Consider the following 24,473-nt stretch of genomic DNA (forward strand, 5'->3'; position numbering starts at 1 on the left):
TCAGCTTCTAGAAGATGCTAACTCCTACAGATACAACCTAGTTTGAATTCCTCTAGGCCTTATTTTTTGTATCACTGTGGCCAGATTTTTAAGAGACAGTTAATTCCTGCTGTGTAAGGAGCTTCCATTTGGGTGAGATTTGAATATAACACGGTAATTTTTATGAACCCTTCATTAAATCTGATTCTTCATACTTTTTCTTTAAATATGTCTCTCCTTTCTTGCATAATTCTGGCGATTTCATATCTGTACGGTATAAAAGGTATATTAAGGTGTAGATTACGCTTTGAGATATCATGGTTGGATTAACTGGAAGTATACTAAAATTCCATTTATAACACTTTCGGGGAAAGGAGACCAAGAAGACAATTTATGTTCTGCTTATAATGAAAAACTGTGGTTATTATTTCTTTGCTTCTATTGTGTAATGTAGGCACAATAATGAATTTTTGCACAATAGGTGAATCTGGATTTTGGGGTATCATAGACTGAGAGAGTCCTACATAATGGACACAAATGGAAAACCTAAAAATATTTTTCCTTAGAGACTACGATTTATTTTAAGTTATTGTTTATTTAAAACCAGCTTTGTTGGAGCCAGCGCATGTTTAATAAACTACCTCGGCTTAACCTAACCTTAGTATAATTTGCTTAGAGGGTTAAGACCTCAGGTTGATAGAGTAACACTAGAAGATTCTTTCTCCCTATTCATGTGTTAGTAACAGACATGGATGGGTGGATGGGCGAGGAATCTTTCCTTGGTCGTAGGAGCGTCATATTATTCACTGAGCTTAGGCCAGGTGAAGGTTTTCATATTTTGTATTTTAAGTTGTCTTTTTAGTCTAGGGAAACTTAAAGTTTTGTTGCTTGGGGTAGTTAAATCCTATTTTTGTGTTTTCATTGTCATCATTCAGTCATTCATTCCTATTAGTTGAAGGTCTGTGAGCAAGGCATTGTTTTAGCTCCCAGGGATAGCAGGGAACAAAACTGATGATATTGCTGCCCTTGTAGGTCTTAGGTCCTCTTGGGGTGCTGGGTAGGGATGCAGACAATAAACAGATATTACAGTAGTGGCTCTTACACTGGGAACCTCTCGATGTTGAGACGCTTTCCGCAGTAGTTTGCATGGCGTGTACATTTTTTTTGAGAGAGAGAGAAGGTCTCAGCAAAGATTAGGAACCATTGTTCTAGAGCCTGATTTAAGGTGTGTTACCTCGTATTGATTTCTGTATAAATGCAAAGAGGCAGTAGCCTGTATAATTTCCCGAGGCAGTTGACTTGGCTGTCTCCTCTTCTGTATGATCAGATTAAATTTTCTTGGGGGTTGTTTCATTTTATGTCCCAGTAATTATTTACTGCCAATTAGAACTCTGACAGTTTCTCTTGTTAGCCTATCTGACAAAACATTGGGAGAGCTAGAAAATGATTTCCTGCAGTTCCCTCTATAGTGATTTCCTCCCTCAAATGACAGAATATGGTAATATTGCTAATAGGTAAGTGGTGGCTGTATTATGTGTTAATTGCCAAGAGTCAGCTACTAATGTTTTCTTTTGACAGTAAAAGCTTTTCTGAACTCAGAAGATGAGGAAAGTTATCTTGATCCTTGTTTTGAAGATCATCATTGGTGCTGGAGCTTGAGTGTGTAATTGCACAGATCCACAGATCTGGAATTTAGCTCACACTCATCTTGGTGACTCTACGTGAATAACAGAGTGACACAGGGGAGCATAGCTTTGTGCTTAGCTTTGTGGCTAAGCTTTGGGGCTCCAAGCAGACTTCAGGAAAGGTTTCTTTGTTCTTAAAAACTGGGAAATTAATAGATCTTCTGGCCAGGAGGGGTCCCTAATTTCTGTGGGACACTGGCCAAAAACAAGGACTCCGTAGGTATTAATATAACTTTGCTTCTTTGTTAGTAGCCTTGACAAAAGCTCTCTCTCTCTCTCTCTTTTTTTTTTTTTTAATGTGTATTTATTTTTCATATAAAGGATCTTTTACTATTTTGTATTTTAACACAAGGGGCAGATGTTTCCAGCTCTGAGCTGGGCTTTGCAACATGTCCTGCCTTTTGAATGTTTCTTTCAACTTGGGTAGCTCTCTTTGTTAAAAGGCCAAACCCCTTAGTGAGATGTTCTGGGAAAGAGGACCCCTTGATATTTGAAAGGTGAGAAATCCATTTAAGCCATGTGATGGCTTCCGACAGCCCCACTGCTGGGTTCTGCTTGTTTTAACGTAAGTAATAGATGCTTTTGCTGGTTGTGTTGAGTAATTGGATGTGAACTATATAATATAAGTGACATTTCATGGCAGATGTTGAGGGCACTGTGGATGGCACCCGATTTCAGTGTTGGTGTGTTTTGGTTTAAAGGTAGAAACGCTAATGGGATTTAATTATCAGAGCATATATTCAAAGATTAGTTCAAAGCATTTGTAATACCCTCAGTTGTTAGGTAACTGTTTGGTGTTGTGCATGGCAGTGAGTGTGTGTGATTTATAATGCCAGTGTGTGCAGTGCAGCGATAGAAATGCTAATAAGGCTGTGTGTAAAGAGGACTGCCATCAATACTTTGTCAGCAGCTTGCTGCCAAGTAGGCTTCTTGGAAAGACATGATCTGTAATCAAAGAGGAGTTTGTGGAAATAGCAAACATAGACAAAAAAAAAATGTTATGATAAAAAATAGTGCTCATTGCTTTTTTTCAGGGGAGGTTTCAGTTACCTCTTATTAACGACATCCTTCTTCCCTGTTTATGTGTATATACAGCCTCGGTGGTTTATCACAGGATGAATAGGAGTTGGTAGTTCTCCGTTTCATTTCAGGGCTGGTTTTATAACCAGCATTGAGGGGAGCATTGAGTGGAACATCTCATATTCAATTGGAGACTCTGTACATTTTATATTTAAGGGCTCCCTGTCTCTTTAAATTCAGCAACAATGTGACCTTTTTTGAGGCGAGGCGCCCAGTGTAAGTTTGGTATGGTATGCATGGAGGGCAGAGGAGTCTTCTACAAGTAGTTGAGAACATGTATGACTGCTTTATATTTATTTGCCTTAACATTCTTAGAATTCTTAGGTGTAAAAGATTGGGCCCCTGACTATTGGCATGAACAGCTGTAATTAACTAGGCTTATTCCTGTTCATTTAATTCTCTAGCAGTCTGGTGGGTGCATATTCCAGCCCCATTGTCTCTCATCCAGGGAAGGCTAGCAACATGAAAAAGAGAGCCCCAGAAACATGCCAGGGTGGATAGAGGGGAGAGAGGGTGCGGGCACGGGGAAAGGAAGAGAGAAAGGCCTGGGACATAAACAAAATAACCTATGACTTAAGAAAACAACAACAAGTTGTGTCTGAATAGGTAGTACGTTTACATGATTCAGAAATAAAAAAGTATTTAAAGGTGTCCTGAAAAGTCTGTCTCCTGTCCTTGGGCTTTTATTTGCCCAAGTTCTTTTTCTTCACTCCTCACCCCATGCAGATAATCATTGTTACTACATTCCATATGTATTCTTCCCAGGGGCCTCTGTGCATGTGTAAGCAAATATAATAGCTATCAAATTTTGCACACTGTTCTGTAGCTTGCTCTTAAGAATCTATGTTGAAGATCTTAAGAATGTGTGTTGGAGATCTTTCCATATCACTACATAGAAAATATTCTCCCTTCCCTGCTCCCTTTGTATATATATATATGTATGATACTCCATTGTGTGGATGTTTCATAATTTACTTCGCTGGTCCCTTTAATGAGGATTAGTGGACATTATTTATGTTAAATAAACTTGGTTGTTCATGTTATTTTGTATATATGCAAGTTTATGTTTAAATTACAATCAGTAGTATTTCTGGGGAAACAGGGGAATATGTAATTTTGATACGTATTGCTCAGTTGCCCTCCTTAAGGGTTGTACCGGTATGTGTATTTGTATAAGAAGTACATGAGAATCTGTTTCCCCACAGTCTTGTCAGCAGAGTGTCATCAACTTAGATACTTGCCAATTTGAGCAATATATTCTCAGTGTAACTTTAATTTGTATTTTTCTTTGTCCTGTTATCTTGGAATTTATCTTGGTGTAAGGTGTAAGGTACGGATGCAACTTAACTTTTTTCCAGATGACATCCCACTTACCTCAGTAAGATTATTAATTAGCTCATCTTTCTCTGCTATTTTGAAATGCCATCTTTGTCATAGACTGAGTTCTGAAAGTAATCCGTAACTGCCTGACCATGGCATATGCGTTATTCTTTACAGTTGCATATGTCCTTTCATTCTTACATAGCACACCCAGCTTGAAGTCTAATGATTTGTCAGAATGTTTGAAGTGACTGTGATTATGTACCTTTAAATTGGAACTAAAATTTGTTTCCTCAAGCTTTTATCTGACCATCCCCAATCCTACAGAAAAGTTGCAAGTACAGAACCCCCCCCCCTTTGTTCTTGAGTCATTTGAGAATATCATCAAATTATGCCCCTACGAACCCCTGATACTTGAGGGTGTATTTCTTGCAAAGAAGGATGTTTCGTTATGTAACCCACGATTCAACAATCAGATGTCAAAATTAGCATTGATATATTGTTACTCAAACCCTATCCATGTTTAGGTAGTTGTTCATTTTGTGTTATATTTAGTTGTCATGTTTCTTGACTTGACCTTTTTCAAGATTTACAGGCTGTTTATTTTGCAGAATGTCCCTCAGTTTGCATTTGTATGGTATTCCATTGTTACTAGATTTAGGTTAGGGACTATCTCATTGCAGGTATTATTTGCTTTCTGTTTGTTGCATTATTAGTGTTTACTTTGATCACTTGATTAAAATTGATTAAGGGCCCCTCTACTGTAAAGTTAGTTTTTTAGCCTTTGTAATTAGTATTTTGTGGAAGGGTGCTTTTGTGACTATGAAAATATCCTGTTCCTCAGTAATTGTTCATTTTATTCATTTATATAGATCAGCATGAGTGTGTGGTTTCCGGTTTCATTTGGTCGGTTACAGTCCATTATTATCATTATATATTTTGAAATTGTTTCAGATTTAGCCAGTGGGAGCCTTTTTTTAAAGTCTACTTATTATATGTCTTTCACATGTCCCTATCATTCTTTGAGCACTTTCTTACTTTCTGGCATAACAAATTGTTCCAGACTCCTCCTCTAGAGGCAGCCGTTGCGACCAATTTCTAGTATCTTTCCCGAAATGTTCTACATTTACGTGTGTGTTTGTATGTACGTCTTAGTTTTTGTGAATTCGATTTTAATTTTTTTAATGTCAAGGTTCCCATTTAAGTCTAATATATATACATGAGAGAATAAAACTTACAATTGTACAGTTCAGTGAATTATACATAGTAATATATGTATAGTAACTGGTACTCATATCAAGAGATAAAATACTGGAGTGCCTGGATGGCTCAGTTGGTTAAGTGTCTGACTCTTGATTTCGGTTCAGGTCACCATCTCACAGTTCATGGGTTCAAGCCCCGCAGTTGGGCTCTGTGGTGACAGTGTTGTAACCTGCTTGGGATTCTCTCTCTCTCTCTCTCTCTCTCTCTCTCTCTCTCTCTCTCTGCCCCACTCCTGCTCGCTCGCTCGCTCTCTCTCTCTGTCTCAAAAATAAAGATTTGAAAACACAAATTAAAAAAAAAAATGCCATAAGCACTTCCAGAAACCACCCTCATGCCCTCTCCCAGACACTAAACCTCATGATAGCCACTGCTGTGAGCCTTAACACCATAGATTAGTTCCACCTGCCTTTGAACTTCATATTTGTATACAGAGGGTATTATGTGATACGTATTTATCTGTGTCTAGTTTCTTTGGCCCAGCATATTGCTTGTGAAATGCATCCATGTTTTCATATGTTTCAGTAGTTTATTTTCAGTGCTATGTAATGCATTGTATAAATATACTGCAGTTGAACCTAAACTGTTAATGAATATTTGGACAATTAGATTTTAACACATCTCCTTCAGTGATTGAGCAAATAAGTAGATCAGAAATCCACTAGGAATATAGAAGATTGAATAATACAATTTAAAAATATGAGCTAATCATCATATATAGAACACTATACCCAGTGACTGAAGAATGCACATTCTTTTCAGGTGCACATGGGAATTTTATCAGAAATGATGGTGTTAGATCTTAAAGCAGATCTTAATGCGTTTCAGAGGATTGAAATCATAGAAGACATGTTCTTTGACCACAGTAAGATTAACCTGGGATTCAAAACCAAAGTGATTACCTGTAAGATCCACAAATATATGGAATATAGTGATACATTTCTAAGGCTCAAATAAGAAATCACAGTGGAAATTAGAAAATATTTTGCTTGAACAGTTATTGAAATTATGACCTACCACAATTATAGCATATAGCTAAAGCTTTACATATGTATAGGAAAGTAAGAAAGACCGAATAAAATCAATGGTCTCTAAGTATCTAGATTAAGAAATTTTAAAAGAATTTAAGATTAAACCCAAGGAAGAGATTAATGAAGATATATTTGCAAATTACTGAATTAATAAAGAAATATGCATTCAAGGATAATCAGTATCAAAAGTTGCTCCTTTGAAATGACTAATAAAACTGTTAAATTCCTGTAAAGAAGATCAAGGAAAATGACAGCAAGTTACCAACATGAAGAATAAAATTGGGACAACACTACAGATCCTATAGGCATTAATGAGATATCAGAAGGATATTATGAATAGCACTATGCTAGTAAGTTTGAACACTTAGCTGTGGTGCTGAACATTCAGAGTAATTTAGATAATTCGAGTTGAAAAGTTTCAGGAGCACCTGGCTTGCTCAGTTGGTAGAGAGTATGTGACTATTGACCTTGGGGTCCTGAGTTTCATCCCCACCTTGGGGGTGACGTTTACTTTTAAGAATTTCATGTGCCTTAGACAGCTTGCACAAACACGAAAAGGAGTTATCTATATCAGCAGGAAAATTTATGAACAAATTCTCATGTACATACAGGTAATATGTATCATTTAAAACGAATGAACTGGGGCATGGGTGACTGATGCAAGCTTAATGCTGAGTAAACAGATTGCAGAGGAAAATGAGTTGGGTACATAAGTCTATTATTTTTATACCTTTCTGCCTGTGAAGTGTTTCATAATAAATTCTTTCACAGAAAAATAATAAAGAAGATAGAAGAGCCTTTGGGAGCTTTTGTGAACAGAGCTTAGCTGTAGCTGAGGGACAGAGGCATGCACACTTAGGGTTCTGTGTTGTTCCTGGGGCTGGAGAAAGTATATGGATTTGTCAAGGTGATTTAGATTCTTCTCTGTCTTTATGAAACAGTCAAGCGACAGGACACGTTTTCTTGCCATCCTCAGGTGCCTTTGAGAAGGCTGCTAGTTTTAAGGAAAATAATACCCAAGGAGACTAAGCATAATATTCAAACATTACTTGCCTGCAGGTATATGGTTACTAAGTGGCAGATTTCACTGCTTTATGGCCTTGTTTGAAACACTTAAGGATTCTTTGGCCTAGTTTTGAGTGGTGGAGGGGTTGGCTAAGTTACTAAGTGAACAGTACTAAGTTACTAAGTACTTAGTAAGGTATATGGTTACTAAGTGGCAGGTTTCACTGCTTATGGCCTTGTTTGAAGCACTTAAGGATTCTTTGGCCTAGTTTTGAGTGGTGGAGGGGTTGGCTAAGTTACTAAGTGAACAGTACTAAGTTACTAAGTACTTAGTAAGGTATATGGTTACTAAGTGGCAGGTTTCACTGCTTATGGCCTTGTTTGAAGCACTTAAGGATTCTTTGGCCTTTGGCCTAGTTTTGAGTGGTGGAGGGGTTGGCAGTGAGGCCCTCCAGCGAATGCACTGTAAGCTCTCTCGGGTCTGGGACTTTGTCTGGTCCTCTCTCGTGAATCCTCAGTGTCTGTCTCTTCGACAAGGTCTGCTACTTCATAGAAACTCGTTAAACGTCGTTCCATGATTTGAGGAAAGTATACTGTGAAATTAATTTGAAATTATTATTTTCATTTATTTTTGTAACTGTTACTACAACTGTGTTATCTATATCCTGGAAATTTTAGGAGATCAGCTCAGAGTCTCAGCCCAGAAGTTTTATCTAGCACATTATTTGATTTTAAAGAGCGTGGGATTGTTGTCTGTAGTGGTCTTTAATTAGCAGCAGCTAGGAAGGTGTCCGCTGACTCCCGAGCTGTTCTCACATTCATTCCTCTGTGAGTTAAAATGGAGGAAGGAATTTCGGTTAGGATGTTTCTCTTCTAGCATTCGCCGGCACAGAAGCTTTTTCAGCATAGCCGATTCATCAATTCTTAAAGAAGGTACTCTTCTTGTGGTAATGGAAACATTCCCTATCTTGATTGTTGTGGTGGTTACACAACACTTGTCAAACAAACTGAAACGGTAAATACGTTAATTTTATTGTGTGTAAATCAGGCCTCAGTAAAGCTAATTTAGAAAAAACGATGAACCAAAAACAAAACAGTAAAGCAAAACCCAAAAAAGATGGAGAATGAAAGATTTTAAAGAAAAAGGTCTTAGTTCAAAAGATATTCACATTTATGTACGTTGCATTGGTGCTTGAACACGATGGGGAATCTTTTTCAAAGAAATTAACCTATTTTAAAATGAACCGTGACTCTCTGGTCTGTGTTCTTTGATTTTTTTTTTCCCCCTCTTTCTTGTTTTATTTATTTTTTTTTGAGCAGCATTTCCCCAGCTCAGCTCACACTTGACTGAATACACTGATCGATTATCTGGGGATTAACTAAGCTTTCTCATTTCCTGCTTTCCATTTCTCGTCTCCAGCAGGCCAGTGGGCCTTTGTTGTCTGGCATGTGGACTGAGATAAGCTATCAGGGCATGTTTGTATTAGAAAAATGGTTGTAGATGGAACAGTTATAAATAGACTAACAGGTATTAAAGGTTACAGTCTTTGTTTTGGTTTAAGTCAAAAAGGGAGAAGAATAAATAAGATATTTAAGACAAGACAGACTAGTTCACATAAAATGAGATAGAAAAACAAATTCTCAAGGCTCCTACTGAATTTTCCTTTTTTTTTTTAACCGAACTATTTGCATTTGTTTATTGGCAAGTTGAAAATGTTTGCCAGCTATAATTGGGTTCCTATTATTAATATAGCAGGCTGACTTTATTTACATCACTAATGATTTCTAAGCCTATATTAGTACTCCTTGAAAGTACTAATAATTAATTCTAAAACTCTTTGTGTTGCTAAAAGGTATTTTATTTTACTGTGTTACCAGCTCTGTAGTTTTGCACTTGAGTGCAGAAAGCAGTGGTACAAAAAGATTACCTAGAGAGAGAGGACTACTGCTGGATTCACATAAAATAAGTATGTCTGTCCGTCTTTATAAAAGCTAGTGCTTCGATATAGTGTTGTAAGCTAAAGTCTTTTACTTTCCTTTTCTTAAAAGTTCCTGTTGTTTCCTGTTGCTAGTTTTCCCAGGAAGCAGTACTGCTTGAAATGGCCACACTTGCCTAGACTCGCAGATTGCCACAGGAAGTCATCCAGCCTTTATCTTCTGCGTGCATGCTTCCAGCTCTTATAGGTGCACCATTTTTTCCAAGTACACTTTTTGTTTTATTTTCTTTTTTTAGTGTAGATCTATATATTCTTGTTTGAATCAAGCTTTAAATATTTCTCGACAGAATGAGTTCAAATTTTAGAAAGAAAAACAGTTTTAACTAAAACGAGAGGCTTCTTATCTAGATTTCCTTTCCTTTAACAAGAGTTTAGCTTCTGCCCACTAGCGGAAAGTCGGATCGTATAAATAACAGTATAGGCTTCTATTTTTTAATAGCATCTTACTCCTAAATGAATGTGTGCTTTCACATTTCCAGGCATGGTTCTGTTTGGGAAGCATGCTCGCTTACACGGTGTGAACGGGCAGGGTCCAAGGGGGAGGACCTCTGGGACCGTTCCTGTAGCACGTTCCCTTCGTCCCATAGGGCAACTGTTCTCAGGTCTGGCCCATGGGTATGCACACTGTTTTCAGAATTACGCTAAGACATCATTTGCCTTTTTCATTCTCCTTTCACGAGTGTACAGTGGAGTTTTACGAGGGTTAAATGACGTGTAATAACTCAATAGGTTGATGGTAGCATCTGATCTGAAGAGTCTGTTTCCTTAAGCCATACATAAGAGATCTGTTGAAATGTAAGTTTTACTTGCTTCCTAAAGTTTTTGTTTAAGATTTTTAGTTGGTTGGCCCAGTCGGTTGAGCTGGTGTCTGACTCTGATTTTAGCTCAGGTCATGATCTCACAGTTTGTGGGATCGAGCCCTGTGTTGGGCTCCATGCTGATAGTGTGAATGAAGTGTGTTTGGGATTTTCTCTCTCCCTCTCCCTCTCCCTCTCCCTCTCCCTCTCCCTCTCCCTCTCCCCCTCCCTCTCCCTCTCCCTCTCCCTCTCCCCCTCCCCCCTCCCCCCTCCCCCCCTCTCCCTCTCCCCCCTCCCCCCCTCCCCTCTCCCCTCTCCCCCCTCCCCCCTCCCCCCTCCCCCCTCCCCTCTCCCCTCTCCCCTCTCTGTATATCCCTCCTCCACTCACTCTGTTTTGTCTCTCTCAAAATAAATAAACTTAATGAAAAATAAAAGTTTTTGTTTGTTATAATTATTTATGTTAGTGTTAATAATGTTATTATTATTACTGCTAAAAGAATTAGTAAAAAATACCTCAAAAATTTTTATTTCTATTTTCCAATATAGTAAGTACTGATAAGACATAGTCCACATAAGTAAAAGTTCTTTGAACTTCTCAATAATTTTGAAGAGAGTAGGGAATCCTGAGTCTAACAAGTTTGAGAACCACTTTTATAAAGCATTTATCGACTCAGATCTTTTCAAGATATTTCAGCATCACTTTTTTTTAGACAGTTTCTTTAAAGTTTATTTATTTATTTTGAGAGAGAGAGAGAGCGAGTGCTTGCAAGCAGGGGAGGGGCAGAGAGAGAATCTCAAGCAGGCTCTGCACTGTTAGCACAGAGCCCAATGTAGGGCTTGATCTCAAAAAAAAGGGGGATCATGACCTGAACCAAAATCAAGCATTGGACACTTACCTGACTGGGCCACCCAGGCGCCCCTCAGCATCAGCATCAGTTTTAATAGCAAAGTCTGTGTGATGTGTCTTTAATCGTAAGTTAGTAGTTTTTATTTTAAGAAATAATGTGATCGAGGCGCCTGGGTGGCTCAGTCAGTCGGTTGAGCGTCCGACTTTGGCTCAGGTCATGATCTCACGGTCCATGAGTTTGAGCCCCTCACCGGGCTCTGTGCTGACAGCTCAGAGCCTGGAGCCTGCTTCAGATTCTGTGTCTCCCTCTCTCTCTGCCCCTCCCCCATTCATGCTCTGTTTCTCTCTGTCTCAAAAATAAATAAACATTAAAAAAAAAAATTAAAACAAAAAAAAAGAAAGAATGTGATCATTTCAGTTTCATTTGTGAAACTTCTAGAGAGTTTTGGAAGCCTGTAGCCCAGGCTTTTCCCCTTCTTTCTTTAACTCCTTTTTCACCACTACACCATCTGACCCTGTTGCTGGCTTGTGGTACAGCCCCCTGACTTTTCTAGCAAGGTCACCTAGAAGTGAGTAAAATCCCTGGAGGATGCAGAATCGACGCGGCTGTTGCCACCATCACCAGGCACCGACCAGAGTACTGCAAAGATGTCCAACTTTGCACTATTTGAGCATGAGTTTTTCAAAAAGGAAATTCACTGGACTGTTTAATTCCATTCAGTATGGATTAATGGCAGTTTGGCAATTTCTTGTGGTGCGGCCTGTTTTCCCTCCCTTATGGAGGAAATATTTGGATCCAGATAGAAAATTTGTGGTTGTAAGTTTATTTGATATAACCATAGCTGCTGGGAAGAGTGCTGGCTTTTAGGAAGGAATTTATTTTGGGTCTGGACAGCAAAACATTGGGGATCCGAGTACAGAGTCCTGATTTATCTGTGGTATTTCATCTTCGAAACTTCGCCTGTCAACCCAAACTTGAGACCTTTTCAGTCCTGAATCTGACACTTAGTGTTTTTGTCAGGATAATGTATGGGATACATGCAGTAAATTACAGGAATGCCCTTTAGCTTGGTGTGTCTGTGCTGATGTGTGAAGTCTGCCTTTAAGTATAGCTTATTCATGTATATGTGATAGGAACTTGTTATTTAGGTTAAGAGTTTAGCTGGTGACCCCGCCTCCTGTCTTAGGAGTTTTCCCAAGGCTGCACTTGTGCTCAGTTTTGGTCTCTCCATGGCTCATAAAGGAATTTGCTGTCTGAACTTGTTACTTTTCCTGCATCGTGTGATCCTCGGCAGAAAATGCCTTAATAAGCTCGGATTTTATAGTTGGTGGTTGAGAAGATTTCATTTTTGTGTACGTTTTGGTCCTGCCAAAATACTGACTGACTTTTGTCCACATTGAACTGTAAAAATAACCAAATGACAGCAATTTGTTTAATAAACAAGGTATCATCAAGAAACAGTGATTTTTGAAAATGACTTGTGATCAGCAGAGCCTGGGTTTCAGCACATTTTTAGCTGCATCATCTTTCTGGACGTTTGTATGTAACCAGGTATTTGCACAGCTTGGTTGTAAACACTGTGTCTGTGCTCCCAGGTTCCACCTTCTTGCTTCACCTGATTCATCTGATCGAAGGTGACTTCAGTCCTCTTACAGGATCCACATGCTGATGCAATCTCTTGAAAACAGTGTTTCGAGGGGCGCCTGGGTGGCGCAGTCGGTTAAGCGTCCGACTTCAGCCAGGTCACGATCTCGCGGTCCGTGAGTTCGAGCCCCGCGTCGGGCTCTGGGCTGATGATGGCCCAGAGCCTGGAGCCTGCTTCCGATTCTGTGTCTCCCTCTCTCTTTGCCCCTCCCCCGTTCATGCTCTGTCTCTCTCTGTCCCAAAAATAAATAAACGTTGAAAAAAAAAAAATTAAAAAAAAAAAAAAAAGAAAACAGTGTTTCGAATTGAGTGTCACGGGTTTGGAAAATATGCTTGTAACCTTGATTCTGGTGCCTGCAGCCAGTTAGCACCTTAGTCCAATGGATATGCTTGTTTCTCGGTTCCATTTATCGGTGCATTTATCGTTAAAGAAAGAATTCATTATGCTAGTTTTGAGTAGACCCCTGATAGTTCCAAGTTCTGTCCATTTGGAAATGCCAATAAATGATAAGTAGCCACTTGTATTCGGGTTCTCCAGAGAAACAGAACCAATAGGAGAGATACGTAGAGAGTACATGTCCCATGGGAATTGTCTCACGAGATTATGGAGACAGAGAAGTCCCATAATTTGCTCTCTGCAAGATGGCGAGCTAGGAAAGCAGGTGGTCGGTCGACTTTGTCCAGGTCCATGGGCCTGGTAACAGTGGAGCTAGTGGTGTAACTCCCTCCTTTGAGGCTGAAGGCCTGAGAACCAGGGGCCACTGGTATAAGTCCTGGAATTCGAAGGCCTAAGATCCAGGAGCTCTGATGTCTGATGGGAGGAAAAGATGTATGTCCCAGCTCAGGAAAAGAGAGTTCTGTGTTTCACCGTCGCCTTTTTGTTCCATTTAGCCCCAAAGAGATTGGGTAAAGCCTGCCCACCTGGGGGAAGTCAGATCTGTTTACTCAGCCTACTGGATAATCTCTTCTAGAAACAACCTCATGGATATACAGAGATGTTTTACCAGCTATTTGGGCATCCCTTAGCGCAGTCCAGTTGACACACAAAATTTTAACCAGGACTCCGCTAAACAGGACTATGAAACTCAAGTGGCATGGCTACCAGAAGGGACATGTGCTCAGTCCTTAAGGGTGGAGGATGTGGAACGCGACTCCAGGTTTGGGTCCTTCAGCCTCAGCCCACCTGAGCACTTAAATACATCGGAGGGTGGATGCGTTGTTTACTCAAGGGCAATAAGATATTTACTTGCCCTTAGGCCACTCTCTCAAAAAAAGGAAACACAGTGTTTAATGTCTTACTACATTTGGGAGATGTGTGTATGACAGTCTGAAGAGGAGATACTCAGAGCTCTTTCTTCTCTTTTGAGAACAAGACTCTGGAGTCTGTGTTTTCGCTTTCTCGCCTGGTACCCATGGCAGAGCAGAACTCTGAGACGGCTGGACCTTGATGGCCAAGCCTTCCTTGGTGGCCCTTATTACGTTTTTCTATGACTCTTTCTTTCATTGCATTTTGAGCTGTGATGGCTATAAGCCATTTTGATAGAAGGATAGAAAATGTTACCTCCCTAGTGCCTCATGGTAGCAGAGCAGTACCTTGAAATATTACAAGATCTTTCCTACATGATTTCATACTGATTGATCTCAGTTCCGGTGTTTATCTACAAAGTTGATGTGATCCTCTGATATGGAAAACTTATCTTTAGATTGGATTCTTCTGTGCGTATACCTGGATTGATCTTTGGCCTTGGAGAAGAATAGTAAGCTCTGACCGTGCTGTCCCTTCTTCCCTCCCTCAGAGTCAGGAATGATTCGAGCCTGGTAAGACTGTGTCCCCAAGGTCTTTTGAGGGTACTGTGTCCAACAGGCAACTCCTTGTGGGTGGAGGTGGACTCGGCAGGATGGAGAAGCCACTTTAAACTGACCGTGTGGCAGGCTGGAAGGCAGGCCATTTTGTCTGGCGGACCATGGCCCCTCACGCTGCAGGCCTTGTGTCCTCACACCAGTTGTTTTTGCAGATATATCTGAATTATACAGTAAACCTGTGGTATTCCTATCACTCTTACCCTTACTATCACCATGTTGTGGAAATGCGTGAAAAGTTTCTTTGAAAGGTATTTTCTTAAGCTATCTAGTATACAAATATTAGCCATTGCTACTTCCAAGATTTGTGGAAAATCCTGATTGGACATTTTGGTTTGGCTTTAGAAAACAAGAATTTTGGTTTGATTTCATCTGACTCTGAATCTAGATCTTTCATTACTTGAAATTCAAGCTCTCAAGAACAAAGCAGTTAAAAATTTGAAGGAAATTCCCCAATTATTATCTCTAGCGAAGTATTTTGACTTTGCGAAGTTGTTTATTTGATGGTATTAATCTTTATATCTTGGTTCATTGTCTTTGGTCTCTGTCACATGGCCGATCGCGGTGGAGGGACTAGCAGGGCTTGTTTGGAGGGCTTTGGGAGCCCTGGCGGTATCTGCTGGGAGCTTGTGAGGGACTGATGGGGCAGAGTTCTTTCCTGTGTAATGCAGGTGAGTTTAAAATTGTTGTTGTTCCCATCTTGGGTTGGGGGCCTGCTCATATTGTATACAAGATTCCTCACACCCGTCCTGTTGGTCATTTATGAACTCCGACCACTCCCTCCACCCCCACCCCCACTCCTTTTATTTTTTCATATTGTGTTAAAATGTTTTTTTCCAGTGATACCACGACTGGCCCTAGGAAAGACTCAGATTGGCTGTTTAATCAATGAAAGTACTGCATTAATAACCATGAAAGATCTCTAGGAATGGAAATTTACTTCTGGGCCTTGGATCTTGCATTTATATGAGATGGTCGAATTGTGTGCTGCCCATAAAATGAACCAGTGTCCCTTCAACAGCAGCCTCCTGTTCGCCTTCCCTTCCCCCTAGACACCCCCCCCCCTTTGCCAGCCGTCTCATTCTGAGTGTTTTACTTCAGTTCTGACTTTGTAGTTCATTAACTCTCAGTCCGTTGTCTGACATTCGTAGCTCTAGAAAGGCCCCTGTTCTGCTCCCAAACACCCACTAGGCTGTTGGTCTTTTTTCCAAACCCAGGTGGGGATGGGTTTTGTCCTCAATTAAACTATTTCCTTAAATTTACATACATCCGTCCCTTCAGAGAAATCCAGGCCAGTGATGTGGAAGAATCCATAATTTAACCCAGAATCAGCTACTCTTCTTGTGCGCACAGTCCCTCCTTGAAACCTCACTGTGAGCATGTTGGGTGCGCTGCTCCTGGGTGGTATTTTTTCCTTAGGGCTGGTACTTCCTATAACCTGCAGTCAGGCAGGCAAATCTCGCTCTAAAGATAAAATGGTGGGAAATAATTTACTTCCCAGTGAGCTCTTCTCTGTATTCAGAAATACACCCCAGGGTGCCTTCACAGGGGCACCAAAATCTCCCCACTTCCCTCTTTACTCAGCATTCTGTTTAAAATGTGTCATTTATAACCACTTTGACCTTTGTGGAATTGTACAATTATATCACTAGTTGGTAATGAGGCCTATTTGTTAGAAATACTTGATGTGCTTCTCAGATTGTTGCAAAAGTAGAGATTCTTCCCCCCTAATTTGCCACATGATTTATTTTTGTATTGCTATTACTAGCTTAATTTTGAATCTGAGAAAAACAACATATATAAGTGACCTCTTATAGCTTGACTCCTATCTTCATCTGTAAAACAGTGGTAGTAACGCCCAACGTTTATTATTTTTTATTTTTTCCAAGTTTATTTTTGAGAGAGAGTGTCAGCACAGAGCCTGACGCAGGGCTCAATCTCACAAACCGTGAGATCGTGACCTGAGCGGAAGCCAAGAGTCGGATGCTTCGCCCATGGAGCTCCCTGGGAGCCCCCCGCCCAACATTTATTGAGAGCCAGTCCTGCTGCTCTTGCCCGTTTGTTTGCTCCTCACAGCCGGGTGCGGTACCGGTGGTGGAGTTTCCCATCGTGTCCCGTGTCCCGTGCCACAGAATTGAGGCTTGGAGAGGTCATTTGCCCAAGTAAGTTGCGAGCCCTGATTCAGACCTCGGTGATTTGGGCTAAATCAGACGATCTCTAAGTTGACTTTTGCTTTTAGTTTTCTGTGATTCTGAGCAGAAGTCTTTTTCTAGTGAACGGTGGGAGGAACATGCAGATTTCCCATGGTTAATGTTTGAGCCGCACCTGTGTGTGTGAGTGGCATTGGGAGCACTGACTGGTCGAAGGGGTGCGCTCCGTTCCCTTTTGCTGTTCCTCAATGCTCAGTCACTTCTGGAGAAGATGGCATTTTAATTTGTAAAAACCTCTTCAGTAGGGTACTGTTAGCGGATGCCATTATGTTGATGTCGAGAAGACAGGAGGGACTCTCCCAGTGTGGCTTATTTATCTACTGGTTTTGTCTGGGGACAAAACCTAGATGTAAGTGTATAAAATGGAATGCGACCCTAGAAATCATCTCATTCCCTCCCCTCACTTGTCAGATGCCAGGTGACTCACTAAGGTTGCCCCCAGCTGACTAAGTGATTGCAGACAGGACTAGAAGGCTCGATTACTTCATTTTAGTCTAGTACCCTCTGAAACGACATACTGCTTCCCTCTGGATGTTTGATCGTTAACTTCCCGGCCTATTTAGGACGATTATGTCTATTAGAGCTACTTATATTTGTTCAGAACTTTTGTTAACTGTGAATCTACCTTTTGTTGTGTTGTATCCAAAATTAAGATTCGGAGGCCTTTTTTTTTTTTTTGACACAATGCTGCCACTCCCTGGTTATTAGATAGTACTGCATTATGAAATCCAGCAGGGTTTCGGCTGCCTTTGTAAGGTCTCTTATTAGGAGTCGTAAATCTAGGCACAAATATACCAGAGCAGTAAGACAGAGAGAGAGAGAGAGAGGGAGAGGGTGAGAGTGTGTGTGTGTGTGTGTGTGTATGTATGTGTGTGCGCGCGTGTGGCCATTAAGTGTGCCAGGGTCAGAATTTAATATAGATATTATACCTCGAAAGGTCCCCAGAATCACTGGCTTGGTGTTCTGAAAAATAGACATTGTATGATTGCCAGTTCTGGTACCTTTGAAAGCTTACTTCGGTTGCCCTTCTGGTTTTCAGACATCTCAGATGTGTTAAAGAAATGCGTAGAAGCATAGATTTCAGAACATAGTTGCTCAGACTGCCGGTAGATCTGAATTCCTTTGAGCCCTGTTAAGTAGTTCATCACTGTGAGCACTGAGGCATCCCTCAGTAGCTCAAGGACTGGAGAGCACTGTCATCTGGTGAAGGAAACCACATTCTGGTGAAGAAATAGCTCCTACGGTTCTCAGCAGAGTTCTTGAAATCTTTCTGTGAAGCTCTGGTGAGCATCAGCTACCAACAGAAACCATTGCTCTCTTGAGCGCCTACTCAGTTCCAGTGCGTTTCCGTTCCTCTCATTCTTTCGATAGTCCGTTGGGTAGGTTTCAGTGTTCCCATTTTGCAGAAAAGGGGAGACTCAGAATATGATTAACACGCCCAGAGTCATATAGCTAGGAACTGGTGGAGATGGAGTTTGAACGCAATGGTGACAGGCCTCACTGTGTTCGTATTTACATTCCATGTTCCCCACTGGTAGTGCTTAAACCGGGGTTGTTTTGGTCATCGTTCCAGTTTAGCTTTCCATAAAAAGGACACTGTTAGACCATTGGTTTTCCACTGGGGGGTAATATTGTCCCCTCAGGGGACATTTGGCAACGTGTGGAGATATTTTTTTGCTCATTACGATGAGGGGGAGGGGTGCCACTGGCATTTAGTGTTTGGAGGCCAGGGGTGCCGCTCAATATCCGGCAGTGTGCAGGACAGGCACCCACGCCAGACTTCCCTGGACCAAATGTCAGGAATGCTGAGGGTGAGAACCCCTGCATTAGGCAGTACATTACCCCGAGTTTATCCTTGAGTACCTGCAGACAGGCTCCACCCCTCCCCTGCTTCGTCTCTTTCTGTGAAGATGCCCTCATCCTGGCCCTGCTGTTTATGGCTGGGCCCCGGGAGGAAACTGGTCTCCTGGCCGCTCTCTCGTGACCTGGTGTGTTGTCCCTCACTGCCTGTGTGCTTGGTCAGCAAGGCAGATAGAGGACCTTGCTTGTCCAGAGAGAAACCCACTTAAAGGCCACGTTGAAGTCAGAATCCGAGTTCCCTCCGGACCATGCAGGAGGTTCTCCTGTGCTGCGCACATGTGGGCCGTGGGGGTGCATCCTGCACTTGTTCTTTCTCGTCTCTGGCTTTGTGTCTTCCCCAGATCTCCTCCTTTGCCTGGAAAGAATGCATTGAGGTCTTCCCCACTTTTCCCCCAGGTCAGATGTTACCTCCTCCACAGTCCTCCGCAGGGAGTAATTGCTCTTGAGGATGAACTCGTGTATGTAACATTTACTCTTTTTGTGTAACATACTGATTCGTCCTCATTTTCCCACCTTTCGTATAAACAGTATAGAATATAAAAGTGAAAAATGGATAAAAACTGAACAGTACCCATTATGTAGGGTTATTCTTTCTATACAGTCTCTTTTTTTCAAATCAGTAATGATGCCCTATTTTTGTGGGCCTATTGGACACAGTTAATTATACAGTACGGATCTTGGTGTTTATGATACTTACTTTGGAATAGTGCTTCTTCGCATTCAAGTTCATCAAGACTTTGACAGTGCTTTTCTTTCTGGTCATTTAAATAGCTTTAGTATTTTTCAGTAAAGGTTTTTTGTTGTTGTTGTTGTTGTTTTGCCTTTCTGGCCATTTAGTGAAGACTATATACATACCTCTTATTTAAGCAGAAAGCAGCTTGCTGCATTAAAGAGGCTCCTTTGACATATTCTAGGACTTAGTCATCTCCTTCATAAACATGAAGCATGTCTCAAATTTTAGCTCTCTTTCATTTCTGACTCACCTGCTGACTTGTGATGGGAAGGTAGACGTTGCTAAGGGGAATGATACAGCAGCATTTATCTTGGGGAGGTCTCTTAAGCCCCCACCTGGGTTAGGAATTACTTTATGAGGCCATGGGAAGCCTTGGTGCACTGCCATGTTCAGAGGTCTCACGACCAAGGTGTACCAAGACGGTCTCCCTCAGGCCGTAGCCCCATAGCCTCCAAATAGAAGGGCAGTGTTTCATCCTTTATGCTTTGAATGGAAGCATAACCAGGAACAAAGTTGACTTCTGGGCATAACGTGTTTCGGTGTCCCACGAACATTTAGGGGCCCCTGATCATCATAGAACTCATTATTATTCACAAATATTTATGTACAAGTTCTGTTCTCTGGAAATTGGAAGACAATTAAGATAGGGTCCCTGCTCCATGGACTCCTGGTACCTTCACCACCACCCATAGTTTGCTGTATTAGTTTGCCTTGTAGCAATAACGTGGATGGGGATGTAATTAGTCTGGGTGATTGGCACACCTTGGAGACATGACTTTGTGCCAGGCCTTGCACGGTAAGGTTTTTCTAACTTATTGCCTTTAAAGGCCTTGACACTGTGCTAATGCAGTTTATAAATACTTACCAAAATGTTGAAGAATTAAGATAGAAGAAGGATGTATTCGTGTAGTTTTGTATAGTTAATGCTAAATAAAACTATACTCTTGATTGAATTAATCAAGCTGGGGGGAGATTTATAGGTTCAAGTTTGGTCTCCTTTGGTTTCCTGGATTAAGGTTTTGAGCAGTAGGGTCAGAGGGATGCTAAGGCTGGGATTAAAAATAATTTTGACCTTATCATTGACTTCTGTATTTTTGTGGCCCTGTGGTAATTGTGAGTCTCCCTCTCTGCCTCTCCACCTGTTTACAGGGGCTTTTGATCATGGGTATGGTATACAGCTGTGGGCACCCGAAATCCTGTTCCTAATGCTGTTAGATTTTCCTTTTCAGAGTAAGAGGGACCATCTACTCATGAACGTCAAATGGTACTACCGTCAGTCTGAAGTTCCAGATTCTGTGTACCAGCATTTGGTTCAGGATCGGCATAACGAAAATGGTAAATAAGTCCTTCTGGTTTGATTCTTACGTTTTCTAGCTTTGGACAAGGTTATTTCTTAAAACATTCATTAAATGGAGATGACCACTATGAAAAACTTTCTCTAAAAAAGCTTTTCATAACTGAGAGCATTACCGGAACGTTTATTTATTTATTTAGTTTTGCTGAGTTCGTTCATTATTTTTGCCTTAAAAAAAACCCCAAACAACCAGAGAGATGCGCCAATAACATCTTCCCCTTAAACTTGGACTAGAGATAGCTCTTCTTTGGAAATAACAGTAACTTCATTTCTAAAATTCCTTTTTTTCCCCTAATGATGAGCTAATAATACCGAAAACATCATGATTCCGTTTTATTTCTTTTTTCCTTTTCAATAATCTCTATGATTGAACTTCTCTGCATCCAGGGCTGTGAACTTCAGTTTTGAAAGCATAGCTTTCCTGAAGGGTTTGCAATTCAGTTTGCGTCTTAACTTTCAGAATAATCAGGAAGGTAGTTCAGAGATTCTTAGTTTTTCTTGCTCTGGCATTGTAGTTTCTACCCAGTAACTTTGTTGACATGTGAGATATGCACATAAAATGTGTATTGCGTTTGTTCAGATGTGTATAATCATGCATTTTTACTGATTTTTCAAGTGTTGGGCCTCACGCTTAACTGATTCACAGTTGTCACCCATTAATCATATGAGTTAGAACTTGTCACTACCCACTTTCAGATAAGGAAATCGAGGCACATGAGATGCTCAAGGAGTTGCCAAGGCGACATGTCTTCTCAGCGGGCCTGGCCAGGCTGGGATCCAGCTGCCTCTACTCTTCCTTTCCCACTCGTCCTCACTGCTTCTGAGTCAACAAAGCACAGCCAAACAGTTTTGAGGAATGATGTTCTTTTATAACTCATTAGGCTTTTCTTCTTTGAAAACTATAAAAATTTCCGTTAAGGCAGTTAAATTATGGTTCCTGATTAAAAATAGTAACTTGGTTATTTTTTTCTACAGAAACAGTGCAATTTCACTCCATCCTGGAATATTTAGCAATAAGAAATTAAACAGGATCATTAATTATGTCAGTAATTTACACGTTTGCTAAAATGTGATCATTGTTTCTTCTGTTTTTTTCTTCGTTTTTTTCATTAATGGCTTAATGCATTTCAGCAAACTGTGGGGATTTAATAAGGGTGTAAAACACATCCAGCAAGATACTTGTTTCCTGTTATGCCTGCCATACCTTATTCCTCCTGACCAGACCTGGTTATTTATTGTACTTTCTTTAGTGGGAGGTGAACCTGAAAGAAAAATCTAGCAAAAATTTTCCTAAATGTTTTGGGAGGCTCAATTTTAATATCCTCTCAATTAATTTTTTTGACAGACTCTGGAAGAGAACTTGTCATTACAGACCCGGTCATCAAGAACCGAGAGCTCTTCATTTCTGACTACGTCGACACGTATCATGCTGCTGCCCTCAGGTGAGCGCCAGAGACATGGTCTTTGCTGTGAAGGAGCGGCCGTCGAGCATGGCGGGTCGAGCAGCCTAAGCCATCTGGGTCTCTTGATAATCATGATATTACTCAGACTACTCTTGTGGTCTCAGTACAAGTTAGTACACCACCACTCACTCCAGTGTTAACTTTGTGGGTGATTGGGATTTCAGAGGTTACCTGTACCTTCACTAATCTGTGTGGGAGAAAAGAAACCAATATAAGAAAAAAACTTTTGACGCCCTCTCTGTAGTTTTGTATCTTTGTGTCCTTGGTAGTATGCTGGTATTGAAAATTAGTATCCTGGCACTGGTTGCTGAAGTTCTTAGGGTGACGTGTTATGATGGTCTGCAGATTGTTTTCTCAAGAATCAGTTACTTCCACTAGAAAAGGTGGAGAGATGGGTGAAACAAATATGGCAGCATGGCTTGAGAGTCTAAGCAAGGTTTATAGGAAGTTTTAGCAACCTGTTTATTCTTTGAATTTTTTGTATGTATGAAAAATTTCCTACCAGAAAGCTTGGCGTTAGGGAGAATATATTGAAGATTTTATTCTGAGGAAGGAGGTAACATTGCAGATAGTCTTAGGTAATTATGCCAAAGAGTGACCATAAGCCCCTACTTTGCACTTTCTGGCGTTTTCTGTCCCTTTCAGGAAAAGGTGATATATGCGTGCGTGTACACACACACACACACACATCTTCATCCTGGTATATTTCGCATGTATGTGGAAGACTGTGGGCTTCTTAAGTAGTAGAGGAAGTAAGACAAGTAATAGTTTTGTAATTCTTTCCCAACCAGAAAGAATAAAGTGGTGAAAGACTACTTTCTTTGTTAAAGAATAGAAAAAAAAAGTCATAGGGATTTACTTGCTTTTAACTGAGCTATAATGAGATCCAATAATTTCTCCATTATGTTGCTCAAATGGCGTTCAGTGAAACCATCTGGAGTCTCCTGTGCAAAGCTATATAGCTAAAGCCAGTTATTTCAAGGCGAATTAGTAGCAACTTTTAGGGCAGGTTTGGGTCAATGTTTTGGGCCAGAATATCTTTCCTATGATCTCCTTCGCAGCTACTCAGCTCAGCCATTGTAGGGCAAAAGTCATAGGCAACAAGTAAATAAATGAGGTGCTGTGCACCAATAACTATGGACGCTGACATTTGAATTTCATTTAATTTCCACGTCAGGAGATACTATTCTTCTTTTGATTTCTTTTTTAGCCATTTAAAAATGTAAAAGCTATTGTTTGTTCTGCAACTGTATAAAAACGGGCATTGGGCCAGATTGGCCAATCCCTGCTGTAGGGGAAGGAGCGAATATGGTTAGATTTGGCTTTTTACAAGACTTTAGATAAATTTAGAGAATTTCTCTGGTGTTTTATCAATGTCTTCCAAAGTTCCCAGAAGCCTTTCGTGTCTTTGTGGCAGTGACTTTGCAATCTTAAACTCGAACACTGAATGAAGCAAGTTAATGGAAGTTTGGATAGATGGATGGAACCATTAAATTGTTAGTGAAGACAAGTGTCTTGATCTTGAAATACTTTCTTATCTTGATATATATGCTTCTCCCCTCCTATTTTCATCTTGTGTCATTGGTTGAAGTAAATGATTTTAAAAAACGTAGAGTTAAAGTTAAATAAAGATGTGACAGGGCGACTGGGTGGCTCAGTCAGTTGAGTGTCTGACTTCGGGTCAGGTCATGATTTCCCGGCTTGTGAGTTTGAGCCCCACCCCAGGTTCTGTGCTGACAGCTTGGAGCCTGGAGCCTGGAGCCTGGAGCCTGGACATGCTTAAGATTCTGTGTCTCCCTCTCTCTCTGCCCCCTCCCCTGCTCACGCTCTTTCTCTCTCAGAAATAAACAAACATTAATAAATATGTGAGACACATAACAGTGGTTATTCAATGTGTTTTGATAGATTGACTTGAAATGAATATATTTGAATATTAGCGGCTATTCAGATTTGTGGAATCATTTTATATTATTTTACCCTTTTTAGAAGAACCAGTTGTCCCACGTAGTTCCACCTGGACCTAGTAAACATACTTTTACTGGGTTTCCAGTCAGATACTTTCTGGAGGTATGTAATTGTGTAGTCACTGTCCCTTCCCTGGCCACCAAAGGGCTGGAATGCTACTGGTAATTCCTTATCTTCTTTCCACTGTGTATGTGACCAGAACCCTTATGGACTAGTCTTTTCTTCCTGTGGTATTTTCTTTGAAGTGGTCATAAAGTGGTTCCATTCTAGCTGTCGTCTCAAATTTGATTTTGTTAGCTTCAAATAGAACCTCTGTGTATAACCTGACAATTGGATTTTTTCCCCCAAAGATTGCAGATCGTAGTGGTCGCACAGTTATTGA

At 40.7% G+C, this 24,473-nt stretch overlaps 1 protein-coding gene across 3 annotated transcripts in view; it reads left to right on the top strand.

Moving 5' to 3' along the window:
• RERE (arginine-glutamic acid dipeptide repeats) overlaps nucleotides 1–24,473 on the top strand; it is a 423,597-nt gene that overhangs the window by 233,352 nt on the left and 165,772 nt on the right. For all 3 annotated transcript variants that reach the window (XM_047083211.1, XM_047083212.1, XM_047083213.1), the window contains 2 exons: nucleotides 20,539–20,644; nucleotides 22,009–22,105. In XM_047083211.1, coding sequence (XP_046939167.1) covers nucleotides 20,539–20,644; nucleotides 22,009–22,105 — 203 coding nt within the window. The remainder of the gene's footprint in view (nucleotides 1–20,538; nucleotides 20,645–22,008; nucleotides 22,106–24,473) is intronic.

The sequence above is a fragment of the Lynx rufus genome, unplaced genomic scaffold (genome assembly GCF_022079265.1).
Source record: "Lynx rufus isolate CCGP_SWC_20201006 ecotype Redwood Valley unplaced genomic scaffold, mLynRuf1.p SCAF_2, whole genome shotgun sequence".
Taxonomy (NCBI): domain Eukaryota; kingdom Metazoa; phylum Chordata; class Mammalia; order Carnivora; family Felidae; genus Lynx; species Lynx rufus.